At 38.7% G+C, this 16572-nt stretch overlaps 1 protein-coding gene across 1 annotated transcript; it reads right to left on the reverse strand.

Annotated features, from left to right (window-relative positions):
• Nucleotides 1–389: 389 nt before the first annotated feature.
• On the reverse strand, nt 390–4962 carry LOC133522924 (uncharacterized protein K02A2.6-like). The gene has a single exon (XM_061858409.1). The coding sequence runs from the start codon at nt 4780–4782 to the stop codon at nt 535–537; it is 4248 nt and encodes a 1415-aa protein (XP_061714393.1). The 5' UTR covers nt 4783–4962; the 3' UTR covers nt 390–534.
• Nucleotides 4963–16572: the final 11610 nt, after the last annotated feature.

The raw sequence follows: 16572 nt of genomic DNA on the forward strand, positions 1-16572 counted from the left end.
CCGTAATAAGGTTAAATAACTATAACAAAAACAGTAAGAGTGAGCCATTTTATATCTCCATGATTTGACCATGATTAGTCAATTTAAACCACCCAAACTACGATTGGTCTATTATAAAATGAGGCGCTGTGATTGACTGTAGCGTTGTCACTTGAAAATATATGACAATGGAAACCAACTCTAAGTAGACGGTTTCATGCAATATACGAGTAGAACATGTTTTAAATGCAATATTTTTTTATGATATTTTTTTTTATTAATCTATTAATATACAGGCTTATTATTCGTTCGTTTAAAGGCAATTAAGCCTTCGAACCAATTAATACATTGTATCGTTCATCTTATAGGGTACCTGCGACGTTTAGTTAGTGATATAAATTACATATTCATTAAGATTTATAGAATAGTTTATTCATATGTTGACAATAAAATTAAAATGACAGATATGACATACTGAACGCCGTTGATGATGTTCTCTATGGTAAAAGATAGGTGATATGAAATGAGGTTGTAACATTCGTTCGCCCTAAAGATTTAAACGTCCATCTCATCAATTAGTCGACGAGGTGGTTTAATGGTACGCCGGCTTCGACGCGGTGCCATAGGTGTAGCGGCTGTGGCCGTACCGGCCTCATTCTGAGGAGAGCAAACTGGGGCAACTTCTGCAAGAGATTCCGCTCCAGCTTCTGACCCTGGGCATGGCACTGTCGATCCATTGGCTTGCAATACTGGTGTTGACGATGTAACTGGTACCATAGGAGTTCTCTCAGCTGGGCTTTCTTCTAGGTCAGGGAGACGGGGTCGTATGTGGTCTGCGTGATACCTCCTCTCCACCCCAACTGGAGTGTTAATAACATAAGAATATCGATGTGTGCGTCGAGAGACCGTGGCAGGCTCCCATCGCGGCTGTTCCCTGCTTCGCACATACACAGCATCACCCGGTCTATAGTTTGGAGTCTGGTCAGCGGAGTTAACATTCGCTTGTATTTGTCTATACTGTAATGAACGTTTAGCACTTGGTCTGGCATTGTCAAGGAGACAATTTAGTTGTCTTCCAAACATTAGCTGGCCCGGCGCTTTGCCAGTTGTGCTATGGGGTGTGATGCGATAAGCGAAAAGGAAATGTTCTAAACGTTTCTTGAGGCATTTTGTGCTTGACGACATTCTGGTCTTGAAAGTCCTCACAAGCCTTTCGGCTAATCCATTCGTCCGCGGATGATAAGGTGACGATTTGATATGTTTAATTCCGTTTTTTTCACAGTAATCCTGGAATTCTTTAGAAATGAATTGGGGGCCATTGTCAGACACTAAAAATTGGGGTAGACCAAAGGTAGTGAAAATTGTATCCAGTTCATCACATAGTTTGGTTGTCGTTATTTTGGTCATCGGCTTGATTTCAATCCATTTAGAAAAAGCATCTGACAAAACCAACCAATATGAACCTTCGAATGGTCCGGCAAAGTCGACGTGAATCCTTTCCCAGGCTTGGTCTGGCATGGACCATGAGAAGATTGGTAGATCTGAAGTATTAGGCCTATTTTCCTGGCATTTGTGGCAAGTCTTTACATGTGTGTCTATATCTTCCTCTATAGTTGGCCACCAAACGTAAAAACGTGCCAGTGCTCTCATTGCTGAAATGCCTGGGTGCCCAAGATGCAGATATTTTAGGGTCGGTTTCCTCAGAGTGTCAGGAACAACAATACGGCCTTGCCACATGATTATTTTGTTTTCTAGTGACAACTCATCGCGCTTCCGGGCGTATGGTTTTACATCGTTTGAGTATTGATGCTCACGCCAACCAGTTTTTATAAGGTTAGTTATTCGTTTAAGCGTAGTATCTTTTCGCGTTTCATCTCGTATAACGGTTTCAGATAATGCAAGATCGCCAATGCTATCAGTTTGCAGTCGCGCTACAATTTTGTGGACCTTGAGTTCAGACTTGGAAGGTAATTCCTCTGGATTGGGCATCCTGGATAAATAGTCTGCGATGAGATTGTTGCAACCTTTTGTATACTTAATGTCGTAATCATAACTACCAATTATTAAAGCCCATCGTACTAGGCGATTGTTGGCGAGTTTGGGTAAGTTTCGTTGAGATCCCAAAATGTGTATCAGGGGCTTATGATCCGTGACTAATGTAAATTTAGTGCCACGAAGATATTGGTCAAATTTTCTAATCCCAAAAAATATTGCGAGAGCTTCGCGGTCTATGACGGAATACTTTGACTCTGCTGGTCGGAGTTTTCGTGATGCGAAAGCAATTGGTTGTTCAATATTATTCCTCATGTGAAAAAGCACTGCGCCCACGCCCTTCTCTGAAGCATCACAGGCTAGGTAAAGTGGGCACTTATCATTGAAAGCTACAAGTGATTTAGAATGAACAATCATTAATTTAGCACGTTCAAAAGCCTCAGCTTCCTTGTTGGTCCATTGCCATTTCATTCTGTTCCCTGTTAGTGTGTGAAGATCGGCGCATACACTGTGTAAGTGTGGTATAAATCGCTCATAAAAGTTGACTAATCCAAGGAATGATCGTAGCTCCTTGGCATTAGTTGGTGGGGAAGATTTGCTGATAGCTTCTATCTTTGATTTTGTAGGGCGTACTCCATTTTTGTCAATTGTGTGCCCAAGATATTCTACTTCTGGTTGTAAAAAGGTACATTTCTTTAAATTGACTTTTAATCCAGCTTGTTCCAGTCTTTCAAATACGGTACGTAGTGTTTCAAGGTGGTCTTTGTCGTTTTTTCCTGTAACTGCAATGTCATCAAAGTAGACTGCTACATTTGGCAATCCCTCCAGAAGCTTGTCAAGATAATGTTGGAATATTGATGGGGCCGTGGAAATGCCAAATGGCATTCGGTTGTAGGTGTAGTATCCTTTGTGTGTCGATATTGTCAAGAACTGTTTAGATTCGGGCTCAATTTCAAATTGTAGGTACGCATCTTTTAGGTCAATTTTTGAAAATTTTTCACCCTCCGCTAGACTCTGGCGTAGTTGATCAAACAAAGGAACAGGGTGTGCGTGTGTTATCAGAACAGGGTTGAGTGTGCTGCGGAAATCACCACAGATTCTGATCTGGCCATTGGTTTTCACCACGTTAACTGTCGGTGTTGCCCACTGGATCGGAGTCATATTTGGGTCTACTTTGGTTATAATTCCTTCTTCAACCAAACGATCCAGTTCAACTTCTATGTTTTTCTTCATTGAGAATTTAATTGATCTGGCTGTGATGTGTTTCGGTTGTGCATCGGGCTTGATGTGTATGTTTACTTGATAATCTTTTACTTTTCCAAGTTTTCCGTCGAAGAGTGTTGTATGCTTGTCCAGAATTTGTTTTAGTGTAATGGCTTCCTGTCGAGTTTTCTTGATCGAGTAGACTGGTTTTGGAAAATCCATCTGGAACATTTCGCTCCATTGAAGGCCGAACAACATAGGGTCTGCTGACTTCATGACAACAACAGGAAGTAGTCTTTCCTCATTTTGAATGCGTACGCTAACGTTTGTTAGACCCTTTGGTTTGAGTCTTGTATTTCCATATGCGCGCAAGCTGGGAGCCTTTATGAGGGAAGGAGTTCCGATACGCGCCCAGAATTGCGTACTAATGATCGAATAGAGAGAACCGGGATCCCAGTCCATCGTGCAAGGAATGTCGTTAATGAAAACATCGATTTTTTTGCTGTCCTTGCTGTTCGTTTTACTTATTTGACAAACGATGTCCGTTTCATCTCCGCTGACGTCTGAGTAGGAAGATTGAGACAAGTGGCTGCTACTCCTGTCATGCTTAAGTTTGTGCAGCTTGTTTCTTTTGGTAAATGTTGTTTGTTTATGGTTTCGATTAGGTAAGCATGCTTTACCTGATTTGATGCAGCAGTCCTCGAAATGGCCTGGTGTGTTGCACTGTTTGCATGTATGTGTTTTGGCAGTACATTGGTTTAATGGGTGTCTTTCGGGCTCACCGCATCTCAAACATTGATGGGTCCGTAATTTGCGCGGTGATGTGTTCTGGTAAGATTTGGAGTTTCTTTTAATCTTATTGACATTGGCCTGTGTGTCTGTATCGCCTTCTGCTCGTTCCCGAGATTGAGCAACGCTAAAAATCTGAGAGAAAGTCACTTCTTTCATCTTACCTTCTTGAATGTCTTGTAGATCAGGCCATTTTTGTTTAAGATCGATCTGTAATTGTTCGTGGTTTAGCCCGGTTGCAAATCGGTCACGTAACTGTCGCTCTAGTAGATCATCGCTATAGCCACAATCTTTGCTTATTTCTTTCAGCCTGTTAGCGTAATGTTCCATAGATTCATTTTCTTTACGTATGCAGTTCCAAAAGTCCGTTAATGCTCTATATCTTGTGCGTTTTATTCTAAATAGGTCCATCAGTTTATTTCGTACATCCGCGTATGTACTGTCTTCAAAGTGTGGTGTAAGTGCAACCTTTATTTCGTGAAAGATCTCCGGTGAGAGGCAGGTGAAAAGTAGTTCCTTCTGTATGTTGCGTGCATCCTCGCCCCAAAGTTTGCATTTTGTTTCGAAATAGTCAATAAATTTTTCAACCGCGGTATCGTCTGGATTGAATTTGTCGCTCTTAAAACCGTTGTAAACATTGTTTCTGTTACCGTTAGTATTCGAAAAACTAGGTGACTCCGTGCCGTTTGTCGTTGTTGGTGTAGGAGCCGCGGCAGTTGCGTTTTGCTGTTGCGATAACAGCAATTGTAATATGTCTGAGATTTGCTTCTGTTGTGTAGCTTGCAATGTAAGAAACTTGTCAAATTGTTCGCTGTTCATTTTGTAACGAGTTTTGTTTTAATCCTCGTCGCCACTGATATAAATTACATATTCATTAAGATTTATAGAATAGTTTATTCATATGTTGACAATAAAATTAAAATGACAGATATGACATACTGAACGCCGTTGATGATGTTCTCTATGGTAAAAGATAGGTGATATGAAATGAGGTTGTAACAGTTAGGTGGCACAGAAATATGTCATCTTAGATTTCTGCATTTTTCCTCTGATCAAGATGAAAATCGATATCTGAGTATCCAAGCGGCCCTTCATTATAATTCTGAGGTCATATTTGTAAAAGCGCCCTCCATCTTGAATTTCTCCATTTTTGCTCTGACCAAGATGAATCAATGAATCTTAGGTCAAAAATGAAAAAAGAAAAAAACGCCCACCATCTTGGATTCCTGCATTTTTGCTCTGTTCAAGTTGATAATCGATATCTGAGGGTCTGAGCCGCCCTTCATATGAGTTCTCTCGGATCCTCAGATATCTATTTTCATCATAATAAATGCAAACACGGAGAAATTTTAGATGTCGGGTGTTTTTGCCAAATTTGACCTCAGAATCATAATGTTGGGCTGCTCAGATCCTTAGATATCGATTTTCATTATGATCAGGGCAACAATGCAGAAATCCAAGATGGCGGGCGTTTGTTTCATTTTGACCTCAGATTCATTATAAACGTCCTCTAGGATCCTCAGATATCGACTATTATCTAGGTCAGAGCAAACATGCAGAAATACGTATTGAACACGTCGTCATAGGAACAGTGTGTATGGGAAAATAAAGCCTTCCGCGAACTTAACGAAAAGTTATAAATAGCAGCGAGATACTAAGACTTAGTAAGAAAGTACACATAAAAAACCTCCAAATACAACGACAATTCGTATATACTATCACAAATTTTAATAATTAAAACGAACAACCTGAACAAATTAAAAATGAAAGATTCTTAATATCAATGGTTGTTTAATAGTATTTTATGCAACAGTTGTATAAGAAGGGTCAAAAAAGGCGAGTGGCGTGAGTTACAATGTGAGCCGGAGCCGAAGGCGTAGGCGAACATTGTAAAGGAATACGCCACGAGAATTTTTTGACCTACTTATACAACGTTGCATACAATATTTTTCCTACGAGTCAACAAAAATAAATGAAATAAATCTTAATTTAGGTAAACAAATTACAGCAAAAGTATATAGCCAAGACGCGCGAGCATACCTTGTTACGCGCCCGGCCCGCCCCGGGCCGCGGCCGGCCGGTCGGCGACACCTCCTCGTAACTCATGAGGCCCTGGTACTTGCTACTTGCTAAATTAATTTTTTGGACAGTTTTTTCTCAATTTTGGCCACCGTAGCCTACGCAGACTAACAAGCAACGCTAAGCGGTCTTCGTAGTCTATGGGTGTTGCTATATTACGGGTGTCACATGCGTGTTTCTGACTTATGAAGTAATTATTTTTACTATGCAATCAAATGAATATTTTGTAAGTTGGCATCAATGCACTTAGTTTAAAACTGTATTCGTTTTGGTTTTGTTAGGTTGGTAGCCATTAATCGCAGTAACATTATAGCTTATAAAAGCACAAGAGGTTTTATGAGGAATAGACAATATAGACTTTTCTTGAAATCTTTTATGTATGTTCTTATATTCGTGTTAATGAATGCATAAATGACAGATAACAGTAGAGGAGTAGGAAAAATGCATAACATCATCCCCATATAAACCTGTTTTGATCAAGAGAAATCAAAATAATATGATCCTAGCTAAACTATACGTGAAAAGTAATCCCATATTTTTTCCAGTATTTGTTGGAACGACTAGCACATCATTTATCCGCACAATAAGGCATATTTCTTTTGTTAAAGATATAATTTGAATAGGTACTTAATACTACGACTGTGACAATGGGCCGCCATTTGTGAAATAAATAGCTCCACGGCACAATGTTGGCATAATGTGTTCGTCATCTATGTTTATTATCAATGTAGGTACTTTTTATTTTAATGTGTTTTATTTGAGGTGTTATTAAGCTCTAATATACAGGTTAAGTGTATATGACCTACTAGAATGTCGACCTAACAAAACATTTATGAAAAGTCTACCCAACTAGCAAAACTTATAGTAATCTTCAAGACTAGGTACTTATCTTACAAATAAATATAATACGAAAGGCAGATTTAATGCCAAAAGCATTCTCTACCAGTCATCCTTAGGCGTTATAGAGTAATCGAGTAGAGAATTAAATTTGTCCTTACCTTACCAAAAATATACAAAGCTCGAAAAGGTGTGATTATGTTATTTAAATCCGATGGTGAACTTTCCATTCACATTAAATTTACTGAGTGTATAGGGTTGGTCTTGGTGTAGTAGTAGTAGTGTAAAGGTGACAGTCCATTTCGGACTGCAGCTGCACTACCGTTGGGACGTTACTGTTGCAGCATTATTGCAGCAGTGGCTGCATCCGGCGACTGCGGCTGCAGAGTTCGTCACTTGATTGACAATATCAATGAATTATGAATAATGTCACTGTCAGACGTATAAATAAAAATATTAATTTACTGATGTGTATTTTTTACGAGAAAAAGTAAGTGACGATAACGCTACATGCTACACGAAAAAGAAGACCAGTTTTCCTTTCTACAAGAGTTAGAGTCAGTCGAAGGCAGCTACGTAATATTAATAAAAACCAGATATTCAATGGTGATCGTTTGCTTGCCGATTAAATGAATAGCAATTCAACGTTGTATGGGGCTTAATAATTGACGAAATACAACCAAATTATCCGAATGAAATTAATGCAGAGGAGAAATAATTCTTAATTTAAGGTAAGTTAACATTTTGATTAAATGCGTGACCCATCCTCTTGACTAAATTCGTGACCACCGCACACTGCAACCCGACGAGAGCGGGACTCATGTACTTCTTGATGGATACGGTGTGCGCACTTGATCCACCTGCATCACGTAGGTACGTGATCCAGCCAAATCCAGCTGGCAGTGTCCCCACGTTTTTGGCGGCCGAGTACCTGTACCTATACCCGGCCATCAGAAACGTGCGGACACTACCGTGGCTGGATTTAGAAGTCTGTGATAAACGTCCCCTCAAAAACATAAGCTAGGTAGGCTCTTTTATAAGGGTTTTCATTTATTTCTGCAAAGTGATTCGTGGGTTCCGGACATGGTGATGCAATACGTAATACAAGCATAAATGATTTTTTTCGGTCGATAGTAAACAAGTATACGGCCTGCCTGATGGCAAGCAGTTACCGTAGCCTAAGCACGCCTACAACTCCAGAAGTGTTACATGCGCGATGCCGACCCTTTAAAAAAACCTGTACACTCCTTTTTCGAAGAACCCCATACTGTATACCCTCGGCAAAACCTCGGCAGGGAACTCATTCTACAGGAGGAAATTCCTCTTAAGCCGCACAGTGCGCGACCATTGTGGCCGACACAAAAATGTAATCTACTATGGTTTCATACTATTCATAGTATCCTAACACAAATACAGAGGATACAGAGGTAAGATATTTCATTGGAAACATTTCTACTTTAATTCCGAAATCTATGGATAAGTCAGACTTTGGAAAAAGAGTGAGACAAAAGGAAATAAATTAATTTCAGTCATATGGAAAATTGCATTCGACCACCCCGTTCAGTCTTAGAATCATCATTTCATCATAGAATATTATGTTGTCACATTTTAATGTTGTGTGTACATGATTGTATGATAAATAACGGTTAGCATACCTACATCGATTTTATTCTAACACCTAAGTGCGTCCTATAAGTTTTCCAGTTTTTAACTATTACCTGTCATGTAAATAATTTATATATACATACATAGCTACTATCTACTTATTTCCTACCATGAAAATCTTATATTTGCCTCTCTATCGCTCTTGCCCTTTCGAGCTTATAGATGTCCTCGGAAAACTTCGAAAAATGAAAAGAACGGTTTATATAATGACTTTATCAAGAAATATTAAAAAAAACCGGTCAAGTGCGAGTTGAATTCGCGTTGCAAGTGTACATCACACGATTTTTCTCTCTCTGCATCTCTGCAAACTGTAAACTTCACGATGGACATCATATAACTAAAAACCGACTACATAAAATATCCGCGCCACGTACCTATATCAGGCGTCGCCCGACTATATCAAGTACCTACTACGAGACGAGAGCATCGGATCACGAGCAGAGCGGGGCGTAAGTTGCCCCGTTAATATGAGGGTGCCCAGGACTTTACGTCGGCCTTCGCCCGCCTCTTTGAGTAAGTATGAGGGCTTGACACTAGTCTGCGCGCAGCGCATCTCATACGTCAGGCTTATCAGTCGAAGGGTTGACTTCAAGCGCTGCACGCTGTAGACGAGGGCGCCCCAGGACAGGAGCGCTCGCAGCGGGCTTAGTTCAACTTTGTAGCATGTGGGCGCCGCGCCCGAGAAGTAGTTGTATATGCGCCAGCGGCCCGTGGTTGGAAGACAATATCATAATTAAAACACGCTACGTAATATACCTGTATAACTGTAAACAAAAATCATATTTAAAAGTGGAAAAATTACTGTCTTAGGTGAGACTTGAACTCACGGCCTCTGGAATTTATTCTAAGCTTAATAGCATCGTTCGCAGACGTTTCTGCTTGTTAAAAATTAAAAACCAAATTACTTAATCTGCTTTACCTAAATCGGATTACGCGCGTAGGTATGGTATAGGAACATTAGGAACCCGACTACGACGATTGCGGAATCAAAATCTACTTTCCCTGCGAAATCCTTGTTTTAGTGGATCAATCAGGTGCATGCAAGCAATCCCAAAACAAGAGCTAACAATACCATGGTATGTTATTTGAAATGTGCTACACGGTATCATTCTTTAATTATTAGAGTCCATCTGAAATAATTTTAATAGCACAAACAGTGGAAGGGTTATTATACCTAAACATCATTTATTTTCTTCCTTTGCCATGCGGAGTTAACTTGGTCTGACTTTATTTTCCTATTCATGACAGACTTAGGATATCATAAGGGCAAAAATTGTTCAATGACGTTATTTATTTAGCTACAACAAAGACGTTTCGAATAACACCTCATTTGCCAAATTATAATTAGTACCAATTTTAGAGAGAAAGAGAGAGATAGAGAGAGAGAGACATAAGAATAGAGCCGGCGTAGCTTTATTCGACGTTCATAAAAGTTTTGTAATATGCCTACTTGAAAATAAGTTTTTATCAAAAAATACATTTTTGATACAAGCTTTTATCGCTGACTGTACTTTTCTTTCCACAGGCGACTATAAATACTCATCGAGAGAGGTTGCGTTGTTTTATCACAGAGGTCTAATAACCATCTCCTTTCTCCATCATCAGATCAGCTCGATTATCTTAGAAGTTTTTGAGGAAACAGATAAACACATACTGCTTTTGCTTTGCTGTAGTCGGCTAAAATATAAAAAAACAAGATACTTACTTCGTTAAGTCATCACCGCGAACTCACAATGGTCTTAAGTACCATAGACGTTAAAGGAGCTTAAGTCCTTTCAGCCGATCATCGCTATATTTAACAATTTGCAACAAAACTAAACAACAAAGAAGTTCTATGTAACTATCAATCCTGCTGACAAAATTTCACCAGAGTCGGTAACACCTTCGCAGCGCCAATTAGTGTAACTCTTAACTTAAGTTTTTTTTTATTAAGTCCGACTTACCCTTAACTTACAGATTTCTAATAGATTTTCCTGTGATATTCAGTACCCCTAGTGTAAATAAATTCGATTTCGAAACGTGACGTACGCGTTTGCGTTTAGTCTCATTTTGTATTGGATTTAGAAAGAGCGCGCCAAGCGGGACGTTTCGGAAACTCAAAATCCTATACAAAATGAGACTTAACGAAAACGCGTACGTCACGTTATGATGTCGATCAAATTTACACTAGGGGTACTGATAAAGAACTATTTTTGACCCAGTAGTTTCGGAAATAAGGGGGGGGGGGGGGGGGAATGGTCATTTTTTGCCTATTTTCTTGAATAACTTCGAGCTAATTATTTTAAAATTATAAAAAAATTAATTCACAGAAACTATCGGGGTTGTTTATCTGCAGGTGTAATAAACTCCTTAGAACGTTGTGGTTATATCCTCTTTGCTTAGAACTACTAATACCTGTGACCAAAGACATTTAAGTCCAGGTGAAAGATTTGACGTGCGGTACTCAGCTGCAGTTGCGGTCCTAAGTAATGTACACCAAACACGCAAAAATCACCATGCTATCTACGTGCAGTCGGTCTTGTCAACATTTTACTATAGAAATTGACAATAACACCGACGCATTCAGGCTGCAGCAGTAGTGTCGGAGCAGTAGTGCAGCTGCGATCGAAAATACGTTAAAATCGCCATATTACGTGCAGTCGATATCGTCATTGATTTTACTATGGAAATTGACATTTACACCAACGCGTTCATGCGGCTGCAGTAGTGTCGGTGCAGTAGTGCAGCTGCGGTCGGAAATACGTTAAAATCACCATATTACGTGCAGTCGGTATCGTCATTCATTTTACTATGGAAATTGATAATAATACCGACGTGTTCAGGCCGCTGCAGTAGTGTCGGAGCAGTAGTGCAGCTGCGGTCGGAAATGGACTGTCACCTTAATATATCTATATTAAATCACGTAACTTGAGTCAACAATACTTCGAGGACAGCCGTGGTGGTAAATACGTCACGATTTCTGAAAACGTTTAGCTAAACGGCGCAGCTGCTTCCTATTTGCCTGTCAAAAACATTTTATGCAAAAATGTAACTGAATTTAATTTAATATTTATAAAAGCTTTTTCTTAATAAAAATAAGCGAGGTGATTTCTTTTGTCAAACATGCTTGAAGAAAATCCCATTTAGTCTGAAAAAATTACGTATTGCGAAATTAAAATTGGTTTAATTCACGAAACATATTTTTTTGTAATATTCTTTAAGCTTCCAATGTTCGTAATAAAAGATCCTGTGACTAGCGGCTCTGTAAGTACGTAAGTTAAAAAAGGAGTAATAAAATACATACTTTTTGAGTAAATAACACAGCGAACTCACAATAGTTAAACTCTTTCTTTCTTTCAGCTCTTTCTTCAAACAAAAACGTCACTTTTGACACTGACATATCCAATCCATAGCGTATCTTTAGGAAAATTTTGACGTACCTATCTTTAAGTTTGAATCGGGCCTTTAGTACCTTATGCCAATTTCCGCTATTTTGAATATTTTCGAAACGACGGAAAAAATATATCTAACTACCGAACCTGCACACAAAATTCCACGAAAGAAATACGACCCGCGGAGGAGAACATATGCGTCGTGCCGAATCTGAAACGGAGACCTTCGCTAACGCTCAGTTAAAAATGAAAACTCAAAGGACTTGCATACTTACTTACCCAATATTTCACGGACATAATATCACCACTATCACGGCAATAGGCTGACCGCCTGACAAAAGTCATGCGACAGTGACAGCTGTCTTTTTACATCTAGTTCCGTTTTCTCGTATCGTATCACTTCCATTATACATTTTTTTTTATAAACAAAGAAACGCTATTCGCTTCGGATGAAAAACGATAGATAAAAATGAAAGAATACCTATCAAGCGGCGAATGATTTAGCCTGAGCCCAAATTAGATGCGTCAGTATATCTAAGGTGGAAACCCCGGAGCTTCCTAATTCACAAAACAGTTTCTATAAACTGTGGACTCTTAACATACCTAACTAGTATATCATGACATTCATGACTTCAAAATCCATATTAATAATGCGTAAAAAAGAGGTCACAATCATAATGGCTCCAGAGGCAATATATAGCGTCAGCAGTCTTCGTCAGTTGCACCCTCGTGGTATTTCATCAGGATTTCCTTATTTGCATAAAATAATCTATACTTTCAGGTTATTTTTGGCTAGAATATAGGAGTCAATTCTTAGCGATTTTTAGTCCCTAGTTCCTGCCTAGGTGAATAAATGTAAAATTGGATAATAAGGATGTCCTTATTATACAATTCATATATCATGTGATAGGTACCATTATATGGAAGTAATATACCATTATTGTCTATTTTGAACTATGGTTTTAAAATTTAATATTTTATATTGTACCTGGAAAAATTGTTTTGTGCGATTGGATTAGGTGGAAAGTATGTACTTCAAACCCCATGTAGGTTACCTATGTTTCCAAGAAGACATAGGTATTAATAATTATACTTGCACAAAATTATTAAATTAAACTCCAGATATTTCCAAAAAGTCCCAATTGACTACATAATTATATACACTGGATTATAAAAAGGGGGCCGTAACACAACCTTAATGCCTTTTACTTTCCTTTTCTAACATTCAACGGTAGAGAAAACAAAAGTAATAAACACATACCTAAACTTTGAATGAAATCGTCATGGAGTTTGTTCTATTCGCATTAAATGAAAGTTAAGTTCAAATGAGAAAGCTTTTTGAATAGGATTACTTCGATATTAACAGAAAGAGTAGGTAATATTTGAGTAGGTAGTGAGCGGTGCTAATGGTACTTATGTCTGAACTTTTGGGCCTTGAAAATATTAAAACTTTGCAATTTATTTCATTGACTTGGATTTTAGTTGCAGTGTCAAAAACTTGTATTTTGTCTGCCCAGGCCGGATTGTATTTGTATTTTCGACTAAATTTTTTGTCGAGCAAAACAAAATGTATGGGTACACGTCTATTAAACATGATGTTTTTATAAGTAATTTAGTAACCCGCTCTGCCACTTTGTTCCAGCTTAATTTCAAATGTACATTATCTCTCACAAGACAGAGCATTAAAACGCAAATTTAACTCATCACTCATCCCTACCGATATTTACTACCGAAAACAGAACCACCTTCACAGAACAGTCATTAGGTATACCATCATTTTACGGTCTTCATCAACAGTACAACTTCAAACAATGTGACACCAGCAACTTTTGGGCAGTGGAACTCCTCTCCTCCTCCATAAACATATTATCAGCAAATTGAGTGTGCTCTTTCTTCTTAATTACCTACCTAGGTTCTTTTAAATTACCTACCTACCTGCCGTATAACGACCTCTTTAACCTGGCCGACGGTGACCCTTACCTGTCTACGACGTTCTAGACCTAATGCCTCGTTCACATCAATTTCAGTAGCATTCCAGTCTAGCGATGGAATCAAGCACTGAACTGGATCGAATAGTTTACATTAATTCCAGTCATCTTCATCATTCGGTGTATTTATAGAGCCTGTAAGCAAAAACAACAAAAGGCGTTCATTTACTTCAATACCTTTAATCCACCAGGATTGGCGGTCTAAGTGTGTACATTATTCCAGAGGCCCTGGATTGAGCGAGCTGGAATCAAAAAGTAGGTCTGAAATGGTCACCGCAATAAGTATATTCCAGTTCCCGTTCATATTATTGGCGTCACATTGCTAATGGAACGGGGAATTGGAATTGTGCATGTTTTCAACCCCTTTTCAACCTCTTGTGCAAATATGGATATCCGAGCAAGCGATAATAAAAACTGCAATTTTGCAACTGCATCTTAATTATTCGATTTTATAATATTTTATTGGTCCTTTTTTCATTTAATTTTTTCGCCGTGATACATTTTTTGCACATTTAGAATAGAATAGAATAATTTTTAATCGTAAACACAAACAAGACACATTATTTTACTGTCCCTATAAAGACAAAGGCAATGTTATAAAATAGAACAATATCACTATTTCCACAGCTTTTGACAGCAACATGTTTTCAATTCGTTGTTCTTAGTCAACATAATAAGAGCGATATTAAAAAGATGAATTTTTGAAACCTTTCTAGCAGTCAAATATTTGGCCAGCCTATTCAATCTGCAGCGTAAAACCTCAGCTAAATTGAAACGAGTTTATTACCTGGAGTGACGACTTATTTTTAATCGACTAGCCCCCTTATTCATAAACGTGTGCTAAAGTAACGATGCCGCTAATAATGTTTGTCCTTTTCCATCATACCAATACGTCAGAAAGGGACAAACGATTATTAGCGGCGTCGTAACTTTAGTACACATTTATGAATAAGGGGGTAAGTATACTTCAAATTAGGTGGTGGCCGAGTGATTATGACGTCCGACTTTCAATTCGGAGGTCGCGTATTCAAATACTGGCTCGTGCCAATAAGTTTTTCGCAAGTTATGTACGAAATATTATATGATATTTACCACTAGCTTTTCGGTAAAGGAAAAACATCGTGAGGAAACCTGCATAGATCTGCGAAGATATTCAATCCCCAATCCGCATTGATCTAGCGTGAGGACTATAGCCCAAGCCCTCTCGCGCATGAGAGGAGGCCTATCCCCAGCAGTGGGACGTATTATTAAGTATACATCAAAGCAAAAGAAGAGTTTTGTTACAATGCTACAATAATCGAGTGGAAGAACGATGCCGCTATGTATAGATATGTAGTACAGTCAGCATCAAAAGTAGCGTATCTGACTACGCGTCAAAAGTATATAAGTATAGAGAATCGTAGTCTCTAACAGCAGTGCAAAAAAGATTTTAAAGTAAAATAGACAGTAAAATAGTTTTTGTTTCCGCTACCCAAAGGTTGTCTGGAAGAGATCGCTCTTTAGCGATAAGATCACCTGTTGTCTGCCTCTATCACTAATCATTTGTTTTTCTTCAAGCTGTATCTTTTACTGAGGTGTGCCAATAAAGAGTATTCTATCTTCTATCTATCTATCTCCTGTTGTGAAGATACCGTTTTTAGGGTTCCGTAGCCAAATGGCATAAAACGGAACCCTTATAGTTTCGCCATGTCCGTCTGTCTGTCTGTCTGTCTGTCTGTCTGTCTGTCTGTCTGTCCGAGGCTTTGCTCCGTGGTCGTTAGTGCTAGAAAGCTGAAATTTGGCATGGATATATAAATCAATAAAGCCGACAAAGTCGTACAATAAAATCTAAAAATTTAATTTTTTTTAGGGTACCTCCCCTACACGTAAAGTGGGGGTGAAATTTTTTTTTCGCTTCAACCCTAGAGTGTGGGGTATCGTTGGAAAGGTCTTTCAAAATTAATAGGGGTTTTCAAGAAACATTTTTTGATAAAGTGAATATATTCGGAGATAATCGCTCCGAAAGAAAAAAAAATTGTGTCCCCCCCTCTAACTTTTGAACCATAGGTCCAAAAAATATGAAAAAAATCGTGGAAGTAGAGCTTAAGAAAGACATTAAATGAAAACTATAGCGGACATGATCAGTTTAGCTGTTTTTGAGTTATCGCAAAAAGTTTTCCTTTCATAGTAAAAAGACTTACTTTAATTAGGTACTGATTATGCAAATTTGCCTATTTGTTTAACTCGGGTGAAAGGTACCGTTTCATCCCTTGGTTAACAATTTACTATACTTTAAGCTCCAGTTTAACTTATTGTGACGTAAGAGTAACTACGGAACCCTACACTGAGCGTGGCCCGACATGCTCTTGGCCGGTTATTTTGTATAAGTTGAATTTCCTAGATCGACCATGCAGCAGGTTAGTGAGAACGCAAGACCTTCTACTCGTAGCTCCCGAGATCGCCCCTGCCGCCTTACTAGGTTGCAATATAATATAGCACGGTAGGGTAATTTTAATACTGGGCTTTCAATCGTGCTGTGTTAAGAGCGGGCTTAAAGCCAAGAAATTAGACAGAAGATTTCGCGATCGCGCTGGTTTTGACGCTTTTCCTCGATATCTCTGAAAGTATACTTGTTTCAAATTTCGATAGTCATATCCCTCGGCTATATCATAAGCTATTTTATACTAAAA

The sequence above is a fragment of the Cydia pomonella genome, chromosome 11 (genome assembly GCF_033807575.1).
Source record: "Cydia pomonella isolate Wapato2018A chromosome 11, ilCydPomo1, whole genome shotgun sequence".
In the NCBI taxonomy this organism is placed as follows: Eukaryota; Metazoa; Arthropoda; class Insecta; order Lepidoptera; family Tortricidae; genus Cydia; species Cydia pomonella.